The 17,894-nt window shown below is 38.7% G+C and overlaps 1 protein-coding gene across 5 annotated transcripts in view; it reads left to right on the top strand.

Moving 5' to 3' along the window:
• furina (furin (paired basic amino acid cleaving enzyme) a) overlaps nucleotides 1-17,894 on the top strand; it is a 77,859-nt gene that overhangs the window by 41,606 nt on the left and 18,359 nt on the right. For all 5 annotated transcript variants that reach the window (XM_062422108.1, XM_062422145.1, XM_062422118.1 and 2 more), the window contains exons 4-7: nucleotides 1,809-1,904; nucleotides 4,899-5,027; nucleotides 5,275-5,351; nucleotides 12,395-12,483. In XM_062422108.1, the coding sequence (XP_062278092.1) occupies nucleotides 1,809-1,904; nucleotides 4,899-5,027; nucleotides 5,275-5,351; nucleotides 12,395-12,483 (391 nt within the window). The remainder of the gene's footprint in view (nucleotides 1-1,808; nucleotides 1,905-4,898; nucleotides 5,028-5,274; nucleotides 5,352-12,394; nucleotides 12,484-17,894) is intronic.

The following is a 17,894-nucleotide window of genomic DNA, read 5'->3' as shown; positions in this document are numbered from 1 at the left end:
AAATTCACAACTTTGTAGGGTCACGATTGATATTTCAAAAAAACTGTGTATGACATAATGATGACTGGCCTGAAAATTTACTGGAAATAACTGGTGTCACTGAACAGTCATAAATAGCCAAATATGTAACTTCCTGTGAAGAAGACTAAACATCAAGACTTTTTCATGTTTGTCACAGAAGATTTTTTTTTTCATAGAAGACCTGAACCACGTAAGTGTGATAACAAGAATGTTTACATGTTTGACTCAAAAGCTGACGAGGAAACAGAAGAGGGGAAGTCACACACTGCCTTATGACGTATGAGAAAATCTTTTTTATCTGACTGAAAATCACATGGACTGGTGTAACGAGGTTGAATTTGGGCCCTGCATACAACCGAGTCTTTGTCACTCTGACTGTAGAGAGCCATTTCAGTCAATGTTTCCTTTTCCTTAAACAGAAAGCCAATATTAAAAGCCTGACTGAGAGAAGTGCATCAACATCTGCCTTTCTAAACCATCCTGTCGATCCTCCACACTGTGCTAAATTAATTTGGGTTATTAATAATGTCAAGGAGGCCTAGGTTTGCGAGTCTGGAGGGATGTAAGGTCCTTGTAAAAGTTTGATGTGGATCAAGATGCATGTTATTGATTCAGTGAAGTTTGAGCAGCTGATATGGTGAGATTCATTTTAGATTTAATAACATTTGGTTTGAGAATTGTAGTCTCATTTACTAGAAAATAATGCAGATAAGACTCAGGCACACATTTATGTGGCAGATAAGATTTTTGTGCTTCCTCTAAAAGCAAAAGAGTACTGGCTGACAACACAAAAGAAGAAGTTTGATGGCTTAAAATGGTTGAATAGTTTGTTTTATTCATCATTTCCTCCTTAATCAAATACAGACAGCTTACAAGTTTTGTGCGCAAGTTGCCACAGCAGCACCTCACAGCGCTGACCTCATCTCCCCTTTAAGAATCAGATGAATCCAAGTGGAAACGTCTCATCCACTTAGACTGATTGAGCTGCTCACCAGCGAATGGAGTGACACCAGCGTGAACTTACACACAAACCTCTCGGCTCCTCGAAGTGAAATTATTCCATTATAGCGTTACATTATGGTAGTGTTGAATTGGCAGGGCTTCAGTGTAGCAGCTAATGTGACCTTCATTACTTCTTCCCTCTTTACTCGTGTGTCTTTAGAGAGAGAGAGAGAGAGAGAGATTTGGTTGTCCTTCACATCAGGTGCTGCGTCCTTGCGGCAGGCAGTTCCGTTTTTCTTCGTCTCTTTTTACATATTTTTCTGCTCTCGTCTACCCGGGCGTTTTGCAGTACAGCGAGCACAGTTCTGCAGAGGGAGAAAGATGCAGGCTTATTTTCACTGTATGAATTCTGCTTCTGTCAACACTTTCAGCAGGAGCCCACACATCACAAAAGCTCACTGCCTGCTGCAGACTGAGTTACATTTGTGTTGTTAAATTTTTACTGCATTTGTAAGTCTGTGTGTGTATGTTAGTGTGCGTAAATGAGTGCATCCCACTTTACACCAATCCAGAAATTTTAATTAGTCTTGGGCTGCTCTGGAATTCATCAGTGTCAGTCTCATTAGCGAGGAGACCACGACACCACTGTGCCTCTAATCTCACTCTGTCTGCTGTCATCCTGCTGAGAATTGGGATCTCTATTAATTCATTTGACATGGTAACCCTCATGGCCAGCACATAATTGTTTCTTTTTTCTTTTTTAATATCAAAATGTGCAGTTGTCTTTGCAGCTGCATTTTGTCACTCACCGTTCTTGTTTTTGTGTATGTGCACTTTGCATTTAGGTAACTTGGGCAGAGCAACAAGTGGTGAAACAGAGGAAAAAGAGGGATGTCTATCTGGAACCTTTAGATCCCAAATTCAGAGAACAGTGGTACCTGGTGAGTATGAACACTCTGGACAGAAACTTCATTGAATAAACAGGTACGTGTGTGGGACATAATTCAGTACTGCACACTGGTTGAGCTTTTTATCCACCTAAAGTCAATAGTGGTAATTAAATTTGGGACTGTGATGTTTCCCTCGAGTCAGAAGACAAACCTTTATGAATCCAATATGTGGGCTTTGTGGAAAATGCAGTTGTGTGTCTAGTTTGTTGAACAAGCACAAGTCTGAGTGAGTTCACCTGAAGAATCTACTTTAACAAAAGCGAACATGCACAAAGCGCTTTTGAAATCTGAATTGCGTGCTTTTTTTTTTTTAAACAATGGTTTACTTTAGTCTTTACTTTTACTCTTTTAGAGAGAGAGAGAGAGAATCTTGAGGCTCTATTGTTTTCAGTTGATTGATTTTTACATTTTACTTGAAGAATGCCACTCGTACATTGGGCCGTTAAAGGCAGCAGTAACAACCCCTGAGATTTTTCTGTTCAGCTCCACTATTCCTTCAATTACTGTGAGGGTGCTTAGGCGGGGGAAGATTCATGGTGATGCAAAGCAGACTTGCATCACCAGTTGTTTAAAGTGTCTGTGCTTTAACAGAAGCAGACTCTGTTCCCGGTGTGTTGGTAGTAGTTAGTGGCAGCTTGAAAGGGTAATGTGCAGATAAAAGCTTCTGCCTGGTTGTATCAGTATGATTATGAGTAACAGATTCTGCCATACACTCCCAACTATTAATAGAATAGAAGGGAGATAAAACTGCTGTTGGTTCTTAATTTAATACCACTTTTATTATTTCTTTTTGCACAATTTAAAATAATAGATAAATAAATGTCAAATTGATGTATTATCATTTGGCTGAAAATACTGTGAAAGAATTACGACTAAAGCTACTATATATTTATGAGTGTGATTAATGCCGAGGTCCATAAAAGATGTAGACATTTCAGTGGAAAACATCCATATAAAGGCTGATTTTTTTTTCTTTTCTTTTTCTAAGGCTGTTGGCACCCCATGAGGTTGTAAAGCTCATTAAACACCAAAAGATATGAAAACTAGAGCAACACCTTTGAAACTCTCAAAGCCTTTTCACTGATGGGATCAGCTGTGCTTTGAGCACAATATAAACATTTTAACGTGGAAACAATAGAGCATGTGTACATGTTAGTTGATCAAATAACCAACCAGCACTTCAGCATGTTAGTTTAGAAGTAATCTGAGGCTGACTGGGATTAGGTCACAAGTTTTAGAGGTATTTCTAACTGGTCGATTATGAGGATGAATCCTCTGGGAATTATAAACGTCTGGTCCAAATTTAATTGCAACCCACCCAATTGATGATGACATTTCATTCTGTTGGACGGATTCACTGGCAGACATACCTGGTGTCACGCTGCTAGCTTTGCTAAAAAAGAAATACAGATTTTTGCCGGACATCAGCTCAATGTAATCTGAAATACATAGCGTAACACAACAGGTTGCTGACCCAGTCTGTGGTGGAAATGGAAAGAGAAAACACTTGTAGAAAAAAACACCAGCTTGACTGGTAACTGATTTACTTTTAACTTTTAAACTCTGCAGGGCTTCTAATGATTTATTTTACAGTTCACATCATCGTTATTCCACATTGATTTTATGAGCCTCAAGTTTGTCTCTGCATCTGAGGTTTTTTGACAGTTAATCCCAATAAACAAACTAATGCTTTTAGTTGTATCACACAATTAAAAAATATGTTAGTACATTAAAAAAAATTGTAGTAAACAAGCTTATTACAAGTAAATAATAATAGTTTGAATTCTGACCTTGAATAATGTATTGTTAAGAGCTGTTTAAAGATTGTGGACAGGTCATATACTGTCCAAATAATGTATGATTATTGAAATATGTTCTTTGTATTTTAAATAGGAAATAATTATAGTAATATATATCCTGAAGTGTCATAATTGCCAGGTTGCTTGAGTGTGCTGCTGTTGTTTTTCTTACCCAGCCTTTCTCTCTCCTGACAGTAAATAAGTCTGTGCCTCATTAAAATTAAACTTGGCTGGCCAGAGGAGAGTGTGAGTGGGTGTGTTGGCAGGGTGTCTTTGATGGACAGATGTTAATGGTCAGCATCTGCTGTGAGTGACAATTAATATTTGATAGTCTTTTGATATTTATCTAAATGATGAGACAGATTTTTTTCTCACTGATAAATCATTGACAAGATCTCAAGCTGTTCGTATGCTCACATACTTAAGATAAAGTCTGTGCAGAGAGCATGCTGACATTAAGGATGATGGAAAAAGACTTACTAGATGAGCAGTTATTCAAATTTAAACCCTTTACTATGATTTCAAATTCACTCACTGTGTCAGCCACAAAAGGCCTCTCTCAATCTGAATCAGCATTGCAGATCACAACTTTCAGCTTTAATTGATTTTCTTCTTGATGGTTTAAGTATCAATGATGTCACAAGGAAACATCCTCATCCTATAATGGACTACACCTACTTAAATGCAGTGGACGGTGCATCAGACACATTACATGTAACCAACAGTACACTTTAAGAAGACGAACTTTGAACTAGATGAAAGCCAGATATGGGTTTTGACCAAAGGTCAAGTTGAATGTCAAAAGCCTATCAAAAAGCATACAAAATGATTACTGTGTACCATCATCCAGTTCAGTGCTGCTTTGCCATGCTGGGTATTAATAATGGATGCATGTATGGCACCCAGAATACACTACAGAATAGAAATACTCTTTGCTGCCTCACAATATTGCCTACCCATCATCAGGGAACTTTAGCTTTTCACAAAGGAAGAAGAAATTCAATAAGCAGCATCCTTTTTCTGGATTCTTCAGGCTTCATCAAAAGGTCTTAACTGATTGACTTAAAAAAAAAAAGAAAAAAGGCTAAGCCACTCCAGATTTAGTTAAAAGCACATTCTTGTCAGCCCTCAGGTGTCTTTCACATAATTAGATTCCATCTAAGCTATTTGCTTTCTCCATCCACAGTACAACAGCAACCACCATGACTTGAATGCCAAATCTGCTTGGCAGTTGGGCTACACAGGTAAAGGGGTGGTGGTGTCCATCCTGGATGATGGAATAGAGAAGAACCATCCTGACCTGATGCAGAACTACGTGAGTGTGACTTTTAAATGACTACAAACATGGAGAAACTGTCAGAAGCAGAAAATGATAGAGATAATAAATGGAGCATATTTTAAATTAATTTCACTGTGCTGACATTGAGTAATTTTAGGAGTGATTCCTGTGTACAGATTTGAAGGTTTTTAACATTTGCAAATTTTTCAAATAAATGCACTGTGCTGATTTGGCTTTTCCGAAATTCGCATCTGACTGTAACGGCTTATCTGTCTTTTCTTAGGACCCGGATGCCAGCTACGATGTGAATGATGGAGACCCAGATCCTCAGCCCAGATACACACAGCTTAACGACAACAGGTAGAAATCTGCTGATCATTGTTTTGGCCTATCATAAAGCCACCCACTTGTGTTTCTCTAAATGCAGACTGTGTGGGGGAAACGTCAGGATAAAATTGCACTTGCTCATTAGTTCGTCCCATTCACTGTCTGACAGGTGACAGTTGACATGTACATATGGCCCATGGCTGTTTCTCACCCACTGTTGAGGCAAAGGGCGCCATTTATAAGAACATTTCCAATTTCATCTAAGAGATTATCATTTTCTGCAATTTAATGGTTTTAACTTTACCAAAAAAGGGGCAATTACAACCTAATGTGAATCCTGCTCTCATCACCATGTTTATGGAGTTGTTTTGGCCTCTTACAGGCACCACCAGAGTATTTCTTTTTGCTGGGTAAGTAGACTAAATCTACAACAGGATTAAGGTAGCGTGTGAAGAAAACAGCTTTATTGCAATGGCCTCTGCAAATGGTATTAAGAGTTGTTTACCACAACAGCAATGTCTTGTAGAAAATTGATTAAATTAAGTTCATCAGCATTGATGAAACAGAGCAAATCTCTTGGCTCTGGAGGGTTCGTCTTCCTTCAGTCCCATCGCCTGTCTTCCTTCCAACTTTAATTTCTGATTTGGTGTAATCTGCTGTTTGTGGACTTTTGGCTTGAGAGGCTTTTTTATCTTGAGAATCGCCATGATTACTGATGATGGGCAGAGAAGATTAGGCATGGAGGGAAATCAAACATGGCCAACTGAGACTAGGCTCAGAGCTGGCACCATCAGTACCAAGCTGTTTAAATTCAGCTTTGAGACTGTCAGACATATAGAAGGTGGTCTAATTGTAGATGGCGTGTAATTGTTTTCATACTGAAAGTAGAATTTACTGCAGTAGTTTAGGGCAGAATTACTCACACACACAGTTATCAGTAAAAGTTTTTGGAAACAATATGCCATATTTTTCTTATTGAGCTCAATAAGAATGTGTTTTTAAAATTCTGTGCCAGTGCCTGAAACTGTTTTCACCAACGCCATCAACAAACCTCTAAACGCTGGAATTTCTTGTGGAAGAATGTGGGATAGTATCCCGCCGGTGCAGCTCCACAGATACACAATCTATGCCAAGGCACGCTTAAGCTCTTCTGGCGGCTCACAGTGGCCCAGAGCCCAGCTAAGACACTTACTATTGATGTTTCCTTCGCTTTGGCTGCACCTCTTTGCAGCCCTCGCTCACCTTAGCCCTTATCTCTTGCCACCCAGCTCTCCGTGTCTTCCTTGTGGCAAGACCAATTGAGAGGGAGCACATTTGTGTGTGCCTTACTTTACTGTGGGTTGGTGCAGATGCATGTGTAAACAACCTGTGGGCGGGCATGAAACTGCGTAAGGCTGTGTAAGACTGAAAGTGTCTGTTCCCTGCAAAAAGCCCAAGTCTGTTCACCTCTATAAAGCTTCCTTTCTTTCCCAGCATACGGGCAGCAGCGAGGATGGCTCAGTAGCAATGTGACCATTCACCCTCATGTTTATCTAAGACAGCATGCGATCTAGATGTTTCTCTTTCCAAGGTTTCCTCTGACTCCTATCAGGATGGTTTCCAAATGTGCATTTTCAGGATTAATCCTGGCTAAACTGGCATGGAGTCTTTCATAGAAATACTCAACTCATTTACTGCAACATAATTTGTATGACTAACTCTGACTGAATGACTATATTCATCATGTGCGATGAACATGCAGATTTTATATCGATGACAGTTCACAGCAAAGAAACAAGATGAGTTTAACAATACACAAGGACAGGTCAGACTGTACATGTGACTTTAGAAATATTCAGTGCGCAGCGTTGGATGAAAGAACCTATTTAACAGTACTACAAACAGCACGATGATTCATCTTTAGCAGACCTTACGTTAATCTCTCGCTAGATATTTTCTTCATATTCCTGTCTTTACTGCACTCTATAAACATTACCAGACCCTTTGTCCTGCAGACTACCTCATTAGTAAACTGGCAGAACCATTAACCAATTTAAGAAAGAGCAGAGTAGTTGTTGTGGTTTACCTCCAAAGTAGCCCAGAGACTAATGAACAGCAAACGCCACTAACAATGGCTTTCAGAGCCTCAATTATTTTTAAAAATGTAATTAAGCTAATGCATGGTAGAAAAACCCATTGAATGAAAGATGCACGCCAGACTTTGAATATAGGTGAGGACTGTGAATTGGAAGATATAAAAAAGATCAATGTTATGGTAGGCAGGAAAATGTTTCACAAGAATATGTCATTGAGATGCCAAACCTTACATGCTGAAACATTTGGGGTTTTTTTTAAGAGAAAAACATTTACTTTGAAAGCTTTTAAACAGAAATTTAGAAATGCATTTAATGATTTAAATCTTAAAACCATAATTTAGAGCTTGTCATCTACAACCTATCACATGTAGCACATCTGCAAGTTGCTGTATGTTCACAAAGCACAAGAAAACCTGCAGTATAACATCACATCTTTAAATAAACCAATGAACTTTTTCTGACATTTTCTTTTTCTTGGCTGGTGAAACTGTCCTGTCTTTTCATTCATATCCACACACACAGTTTGGATACATCTGTATGACAATAGCATGTCTCCTTAGCCAAGTCCCTTGAGAGGCAGTTGAGGTTTTGCACAGTGATAATGGTTCTGCCAGCTGTGGGTATGAATACTGATCATGTTGTTGGCCTCGGGCCTGCAGCCAACTGTAGTTTCTGTAACCAGAGTTAGTCTCTGTGCTCAGAATCCGCCATGTTCTCACTGTAATCGGAACAAGACTTTACTGAAATTGCTCTTTGTTCACCATAATCTCCTATTATCACCATTATGTATGTTACAGGAATGTATCGGATATAAAAGGTGTTTTGATTGAAGAGACAGTCAATTCTTGGAAAAAGAAAAAACTCCATCTCCTTTCTACACTTGTAGGAAGGAGAAAGATTAATGAAAGCTGGGAAGTGGTAAAAATGCGATATGTGTAGACAAGAATGAAGTAAAACAGTTTTATCAGTTTGTAAATACGCTACATGCCTGTGATGAATTAAAGGCTCAGATATCCCACACATTTTGAAATAAATATCCATTTGCTGAAACAGTTACATATGTGTACAGAAAAACATTTCTGATAAGAATGTTGAAAGGGCTTCACTGACAACTTGCCAAACAAGAACAAAAAACAAATGTGTTGCTGTGCTAAGAAAAACCAAGCTAAGAAAATGACTCACAGTGCCTTATGTTATGTCCAGTATGTTTGTTTTGTTTTAAGATGATGAAATTATCCCGTTGTGAGATCAAAATCAAGAATGAAATTCATAACATAAATGGAAATATTATGACTATGTTAGACTTCAGTTCCCTGAATGAGAGAAATACGGTATAACACATATAGTTTGGGATGTCAGGCCACATAGGCCACTTAAGCATTAGCATGCTTGATTCTATTCCGACAGAGTAGTTGTTGTTTCATTTCAGGTTTGTAGCACTGGCAGGATAGTGACTCTTCGCAATTAATGGGGTTGATTTTTAAGCAGGTAAGAGTTGAGACCTCACTGTTATCCAGCAACTTCAATCTGAGAGTCTGCCAGTGTGTCAGAGAATCTATTGGGCAGATAATACTTGTTATAGTTAATCTGTGTGTCTTGTTAACATCTGATTAAACAATGCTGTACTTGTCATGGCAGATAGCTCTTTGTTCCTTCAGACAAAGTGGAGCACACTTCATGTGATGATCTCCTGATCTGTGTGCTCGCATCTTCAGCCTCCTCTCTAAACCCTGGTTCCTGAGGTTGGATCTGGGTTTGTTTTATGTGACGACAGTCTTGTCGGGAACAGTAGAAATAGGACAGCCGTTCAGCGACCATTCATTCCTATATTTCATGCTTTGTCCTCATTTATGTTGAAAACTGTTGGCTCCCTCAGGCCAGTCATCATAATTGATCATTCTGTTGACTGATGAAGTTACAGAACCAGTTTCTAATTATATATGGAATTATGCAGAATTTGGAGATGTAGGTGCTAAAGCATTAAAATCTTTACCATGCATGCCATTTGTAATATTCTGAATTAACAGTAACCGGTTTAATGAACCATTATAATGGATCATGGCTGTGTGTATAATGTGTGCATGTAATCTTAATGGGAAGAATAATGTCTTGAAAAGGTCAGAGAGGAGCAGAGCAAAATTTATTTAATCATATTACCATATTTTTTACTGCTCGAATACTTCATTCAAAATGTTTTCAGACCCTGTTTTTTTTTTGTTGCCATTTTCACTGTTTTAATTATTAACGCATTTTGGACCATTTTTGTGTAACTGTTAATACATCTTTGGAAGCTGCTTGTGTTGATTGACTGCCAATTTTGGTTTGGTTAAAGAAAACTGCGGTATCATAGAGTACATAATGTATCATAACTTGTTTTTGTTACAAACATCATTCTGTTAAGTGCAAACATCACAAGCCAGCCTTAAAACAACAAACATCTGTGTTTAATTTCAGCTAAATGCAATTTGTAAATATGGTACTTAATGGCATCAGCTACAGGCATTCCACCAAAAATAGAGTGGTAACACTTAACCCTGCTGTGAGAATGGCACACCTTTGTTGTAGTCGAACCGCACTTGCGCCGTGATACAATATAATGTCTTTAGAGTGCGCTCAGCTTACACACAGCTTTACACAGGCAAACCCACTACAGGGTTTGGGATTTGTGGCAAATTACACTGCATTCAGATAGTTCAGGGTATTATCTGCCATGCATACTGTATTGCCCAGTGAAATACTACATACAATTTTAAATGTTTAGAGAATGAACAAATAAGTAGAAAACATGTTGAGGAACGCTATAGTACACGATCATCATTAACACACCATAAAATAATTTGATCTTTAATGTCATTTGCTGATTTTAACATTGTTGCTTGGCTTCATAAAGAGCAGTCTTGCTCGCAGTCTGTGAACTTAAAGTTGAATGAAAATGTCTTTATGTTAAGCGACACCTGCAAGTCATGTTAAATAAACAGCAACGAGCCAGCTGCTTTCACAAGCAAAATTCACAAATGTGTTTGACCCATCGATGCACTTGTCTTCACATTCTTATTGACCCGGACACTGAGTGGGAGCAGCAGAGGGATATCTTCTTGTATCCATTTCATCACTCCCAGGAAAATCACTTCGAAAGACCTGATTATGCAAGTAGTTCTTGCGTAATCAGATTCAGAAACTTAGGGCTTCACCTCTGTAACAGCATTTGTATGCCATGAATCAGTGTACCATGCAAGTGAATGTAATGAATGTGTCAATGATAGATTTGGAAAAGGCTGTTGAACAGTTGTGGCATAAGCCTGTACACGCTTGACATCCATTGCAGACACCTGAGCTGCTCCTTATCCTCAGCTGCATCACAAACACAGATGCTGAAAAAAAACCCAAAGTCAACAGACCAGCTCTTCCAGGAATGTCAAGATACAGTTCTCTGGAAAATCGTCCAGATGATGTGTGTGTGTGTGTGTGTGCATGTTTACTTTTGTGTCAATTGGTTTTTATGTGTTCTAATATGGTTTTACTATCAGCCCTCCATCTGGGAAGTGGAGCATGCTGTTGCCAGGCGTCTGACTTTTTAACTGATGTCCTCTGATACACACACAATATCTGGAACTTATTGCTCATTTACAGCTCTATACTTTCAGTTTTGACTCAACTAGAATAGCCTGGCATGAGTCTCAGTAATAAAAGAAAAGAAAAGACTCCTTAAGTATGTTATGTTGGCTCTTTATGCAGCTGCTCAGTTCAGCCTCTGTCCCTAACAGGCAGTTTTAGCTCCTGTCGCTTTAAGGTTAGTGGGTCATAATGTTAGTGGAACAGAGCACAAGCCGACATCAGGATAACTTCTACGTAGGTTTACTTCATTATTTGACACTTTGACCACATTTAATATGAACATCCAACATTGTAAGAATATATATATGTCTGAAAATATGGGAAAGCATAATAGATCTCCTTTAAACTGAGTGCTGATGTTGACTGGCAATGACATTAACCTTCTACCCTGTCGGATCCTGCCTGAGGGGAGTTTTGGGAACTAGCAAAAACATTGACCTGCTGTCATTATACCTGGTAGCGTCTTTAATGCAAGCTGTAGTTAGAATAAAAATAATTTGAAATGGTAAGTCAAATAGAAAGCAAGGGGTTTACAGCTCCTTTAATACTCATTAATATCATGTGAGGATGTTCACTGCGGCTGGGATTTTTTTTTATTCTAATGTTTTTGGTTTGGCTGATGACCCAGAGCGACATAATGGAAGCCTGCTGGCAAAGATACTTTCCTCAGAAGTAAACGTCCACTGTTTCCGTTCTTTCCTGATCTGGATCAGTGTTGCCTTGGCTCCAGCATTCCTGTCTGGGAATGGCTACAATCCAGTGGGGATTGCACCATAGTTTGAGGGGCATTAAGAGTGAGTTTCCATCTGGCAGACCAAAGGAACGCACCTGACTGGAATGTGATGATCAGCCCCACTGTACCGGCTTCTTGGATCCCAACACTGTGGTGCCTAGAGCCAGATCTATTACTACAGGAGCTCAAGCTTAATGAAAGACCCATTGTGAATTGAAATGGCAAATCTAATTCAAAATTTCCTTTCATGTGTGATGGTAGTGTGTCCTCTTATTTCCCTTTCCCTTGACTTTATTCAAGCCCTGAAGCCAGTCCAAGGTTAATAATGCCAGCAAGCCCCAGAAATGTACGGTAGTCTCCACTGATTGAATGTTTTCTTTTGGACAAATGGGAATTCAGATTTGTTTAAAGGAATCAAAGCCAAGAACCTGTCTCCATGTGTTTGTTTTGTCTCAGTCTACAGCTTGACCAAGCTGCTTAAGGGAGCACATTCTTTCACAAGCAACCTTTATTAGACAAGTACACTACCTGCGGGTGTATATCTATATATATATATAAAACAAAATGCTTGGTCATTAGGTGAATGACATTTTGAAGACTACGTACTTTTTTTTAAACCTGCTTCTCACTTTCTTATTTTCCATTCTCTGCAGGCATGGAACACGATGTGCAGGAGAAGTAGCAGCAGTAGCTAACAATGGCATCTGTGGAGTCGGTGTGGCTTACAATGCCAAGATCGGAGGTACAGTCAAACAAAAATAAGTGATTGATTGATTGATTGATTTTAACTCACAGAGGCAACCTTGCTTTCATGTCAGTTTTCTGACTGCCAGAATAGCTGACACATTTATTCTGCAGCGTCAGTTATTTTCAGACCATTTCTTGGCCACAGCATGCCACTGAATGTTTCTGAGCATCATCACAGCTGTGATTTGGACTGCTCTGTAAGTGTATTGGTTTTGCATGGAGTAACCAAATGTCAGCTTGTAGACAAGTTAAACAAGAAAAGCACATACATCTTCTCATGTTCTGTTCCCTTATATATCTGCTGTGAATTGATGTGGACAAAACAATATAAACACCTTTCAACTAGGGGTGGGCAATTAATCGAAAAATAATCGAAACCGACATTTAGAAACTGTAATCGACTTAATCTTGCTCCTGTCAATTAATCGTGGTGTTCACTGTTGCCATGACAGTAAAGGTTGCATATCTTTAAGGAATTTGAAAACTTGTCTCCAGTGATCATTTTAACCCAAACCATGATCTTTTCATAGTTCTAATCAAGTAAACTAGACATTAACCACAGCACCACACCTTAAAACATCATTATTTTCACTCCCTAAAGATACTCATGTGCGAAAATATCACAAAATATCGTGTGAGGGCAGTGTAAAATACAAAACAAAAGAAACCGTGAAAATACATAATTGGTCATCAAGGGTGGAAATAATCGTTCATTAATCGCAATCAATGTTAAAAGTTCAATTAATCGTGATTTTGATTTTTGCTATAATCGCCCAGCACTACTTTCAACCATCGGTTACATCCTCAGAATAATAGAGTTACATAAACACCTCTGAAATTATATCAATAGAAAACATAACATTACAAGCTTCATACAGGTAAGGTTTATTACATTAGATTGTACAGATACTAAATCTATGTATTTAGAGACATGGTTGTGCTGGTGGTCTCTCTGGTGATATCAGAGAAGGAAATCAAGGGGAGCTCAGTTTGACTTGTCATACTGCAGACTTGAAAAAGCTGTCTTTATAGCTGGTCTAAGGCAAAACGCCCACCATAAGATTTTGTTGAAGCCATGTGACAGACGGGGGTGAAGTCAAATTGTCAGAACACACATTTGGCAGGGTCTCGTTCCCACCCTGCTGTGATGTCGGCCCCCGCTGTTCCCAGAGCGTCGCAACCGTGACTTGAACATACTTGATTGTGTCACCCTGGCCAGTGAAATTTCATCACCCAGCGTCTGTCACTGCCAGTCCATGCATGCCGAGTGCTGCTCAATTTCACCTTCCCCTTGTTTTAATTAAGTAAGTAGCTCCAATGACATAAGGAGTCTGTTTAGTTTAATTCCTGGCTCACTCTCTTTGACTGTCATTGTTTTAAAACAGATTTCCCATCACCCTTTTCATCTAGGAAGCCAATGCTTAATTTATGGGTTGGGTAAGAGGAGAACGATAGAGAAAAATTTACTTTTGAACAAGCCTCACCGCATGCAAGCAAACAGCATAATGTTTGACCTAACCAGTCTTTCAGTGCATGTACAGTTGTGGTATCAACGTCTAAATTTGCTCAGCAAATGAAACGTGGATTCAAACAAACAAAAAAACCCAAACTTAAAGTGGCCAGGTGTCTTTAAGGCCTTATAACTGCAGTCCCAAAAATGTTCAGTCGAAGTTTTAATGGCAAACATGATAATTTAATGGTGAAACTGACAGTTAGGTTTAGGGTTCTGTGTGTGTGTGTGTGTGTGTGTGTGTGTGTGTGTGTACTGTATGTCTTCTAAATGCCACAAACACACAAAGTAGCAGAGGCTCATTTATGGGAAGATACAAAATATGTGACAATGGCTAAATATTGTGAAATATTCATTTGTTTGTTCTAAATAGGATTTTGCACACTGATGAGTTGTTTTGCTGCTGCCTACAGAAAAGTTTCTGTTCCCATTCTTCAGAAGAGGCGCCAGTGGCTCTTTGATATAAACAAACACCAAAAACAAAAAAAAGCTGATTTATATAAATGTTGCATTTTAAACAACTCCATGTATTATTTAATGGTGTTTTATTTTAGTTTTTTTCTTCCAGTGTGGTTCTAACATTGAAGCCATGTTAAATGGTTAATCGGGGATAAAGTAAATTGTTTTTATGGTCATACACATGTGTTTTGCATTGGTGCTTGCTTATTTATTGTTCCTGTGCTGTTGTAATTTCACTTTAATGTGGGTTCTGTTGAATCCAAGTTGTAGCATAATGATGTGTGGTCCTTTTTAACCGTAAGCCGCTCCTTTGTCCCAGTGTGTGCTCTATCTCATTACTCTCTGCTTATCTCAGTAGCCTCCTGCTTACTTCCAGCTGCCATATGAAGTTTGAATCCTGTCAGAATAATGCTATAGCTCTAGTCTTTATGATCATTCCAGATGGCCAGTGGGAACACGCCACATGGCATTCAGCTTTTCTAATATAAGTTGGCTGTGTGTGGTCAGCAGGAGGCACCCACAATTTTATGAAAAACATTCACATGTGCTTTTATCCACACTCAAGGCTCTTTTCTAATCGTTGTTTAAGAACTAGTTTAATTCAAAGCAAATTTCAGCAACTCAATTCCTTCAGTGTGTGTGACTGTGTTTGCTCTCCCCCTACACTCTGAGAACTGTGAAGCTTAGGTAAAAGTGCGCTTTCTGTGGTCTTTAATCCTGTCTTGTTGTAGTTGGGAAGGTGAGTATCAGTTGTGGAGTTTGTAATCACTGTGGTCTATCTGTTTCCTGTGCTTTACTTGTAGGCTGTCTAAATTTACAAATGTTTAAATGTTTGTGGTTTCCAGAAGAAACAGAAAGTCTCAATCGGCTAATTTATTACACTGAACGTCCTATAAACTTTGTCCACAGGGTATCAAAACAACATACTGATATAATTAATCTCAAAGAGAATTAAGTGGACTGCCAACATATAGCTCTAAAAGTTACTACTACTTTTGTTGTAGGAGATTATTGACTTATACAATTCCCCAACAATAGATTTTCACAATAAGACCGCAACATATGTTAACGTACAGTTACAATCAAACTACCATTTTCCAAATATGAGAAATAGCAATCAAATTAACCTGTCAGTCTTCTAAGTCAAATATTGCCACTAGTCTAGCAGGTTAAGAAGTTACACATATTAAAACACTGAACACTCACCAATCGTATATTTACAATAAAGACAATTATGTAAAGCATACTTGCATATTCATTTGCACACATAATGTCCTATACAGCCTGAAGAGAAACTTTCATCTCCAAACATATCTGTTGAACTTTGAAGTAGCGGCCAAACTAAACAAGCCAATATGCCAGTTAACCACTCAAAGTAGCTGAATGGCTCCTGCCGTGCTTGTATAAGAGTTACTAAATGAACAAATAGCAGTGGGCCTCCCCATTCCACGTGAAGCCTTCTTAACACATCCTGTCTTCATTTTCGCTCCTGGCTGTATGCACGCTTAGCATTACAAAAAAGTTTTCATTCAGAATCAAACATTGTTTGCCAGGTATGCGGTTCAGGTATGGATTTTTACAGTGTCACAAGATCACAAATATTTGGGAGCATTAAACTGACAGATGCATACAGAGTGCAAAAACCCAAAAGACTCCAGACTGTGCAAGTCCTGTGCAAGTCCTAAGTCCAAGTCCAGCTGTTTGGCCCCAAACAGCTGGAAGCCACTCAGACACAATGTTCCCCAATACATCAGAAACAAAAGGCAGGAGCACAAATAGTCATTTGTAGTCCAAAGAAGCAGGGCCAGCTTATTTATTTTGGCGGTCAAAGAATACGTATTGGAAAGTTGGCCTTCAATATTCATAAGATTGATGAGGGTAAATGTACCCAAAAAAAAACTTCCAACAGTGCAATAGAGTAAAGCCCGAGGTGCCAAATTAGTGCACTTTCTGGTTCATAACTGTTATTCCCAAATGTCACCCCCTCAAACTGTCTGAATCTTGTCAGAGAGCATTGTAAGGAAGTGACTTGTGCCCACTATTGAGTCCATGTGCCCCTTTAAGTTGATATCAGTTTCTGTGTCTCTGTTTTTCTTTGTTCTACTTCTTACATCTTACTGCTTTTTGCATCTTGCTGCTGAGTTTTGAGGATAGTGGGACAGTTTAGGAAATAGGCTAATTTACTTTATTGCTGAGACTTAGATGAGAAGATTGATGCTACACTAATGTCTGTCTGTTAAACACAAAGCTTTTACCTCCTGATAGAGCCAGGCTTCCAGCCTTCATGCACAGATAATCATCTCCCGGTTGTAGCTTCTTGTTTAAGGGGCAGACATGAGAGTGGTATTGATCTTCTCATCTCAATCTGGGTAAGAAAGCAAATTAGCCCAGATTTAAAGTATTGCTTTGAAAATGTGTTCAGACATTTTTTTTGTATAAAAGATGAAACAAATTGAAGAGGAAACCTCCTCTTTTCTGATATAGAGGCAAAATGTGTAAATAAATACAAAATAGTGTTGAGTTGTAGTGCGACCTGATAGTTAATGTGGCTCTCATAAGTCAACCCTCTAACACTGATGTTTATAATACTGTATTGGATCACATACACAAAAAGGACTGAACGTGGATGTTTTGTCAGCCTCACTCTTTTTTGGGGATTTGACAGGCACTTGAGATTCTTGAGTCTCCTCAGCATATCACATGACCCTCTTACAGAAGTGCAGGCTGCCATGGAAACATGATGTTGAACAGTGATGCTTTTGGAGGACTTCAAAGCTCCAGTGCTAGGTTACTTTAGCCCATATAGAGCAGCGTGGAGTAATCTGACCTAATGTGCATCAAAGAGGGAAATTAGTTTGTTTTTAAGGTGTCTTTGATTTTTCTTCTGTGGAGGAATGTTGTTGAGACAAAGACGGAGATCTGTTGCAAGAATAACTTTCTGAACTTGAAGCAGAAATAATTGGTTAGGACAAGCAACTGAGTGCCTGCATTAGGAATGCCCTCTGAAAGTCAAAGAGTCGAATCACCTTTTAGAGACCACTCAGCTGACTGAGATTCCTCAGGTTTTTCTTTTTTTCTATCAGTGAGTTTGCATTACAAGTACAGGATATAACAGTAGCTTGCAAACATGTGCAGAGATAACATATCAATAAGGGGAATCATGAGTATATTTTTAGACAAAGAAGTAGACCTGTTCTGTTGGCCGTGAATTATTTTAAACTTTCATTTGTTAATTCACTTACACATTATTTTTGATGTTTAAAGTGAAATAAATAAATTGGTTATAATAGCTTGATTTAAACAGAAGTGCATGTGTATTGCCTCTCTCATTATTTCGACAAATCCTTATGGTAGCCTGACGTTACGGTATATGTCGGCAGTTCAGATAGGCTGCAATTCAAATCTTGCACCATATGCAGCTGTCTTTTATTGATTGT

Source organism: Scomber scombrus, chromosome 1 (assembly GCF_963691925.1).
Source record: "Scomber scombrus chromosome 1, fScoSco1.1, whole genome shotgun sequence".
Classification (NCBI taxonomy): domain Eukaryota; kingdom Metazoa; phylum Chordata; class Actinopteri; order Scombriformes; family Scombridae; genus Scomber; species Scomber scombrus.
The sequence above is the reverse complement of the archived record's forward strand: the minus strand, read 5'-3'. Positions and strand labels throughout refer to the sequence as shown.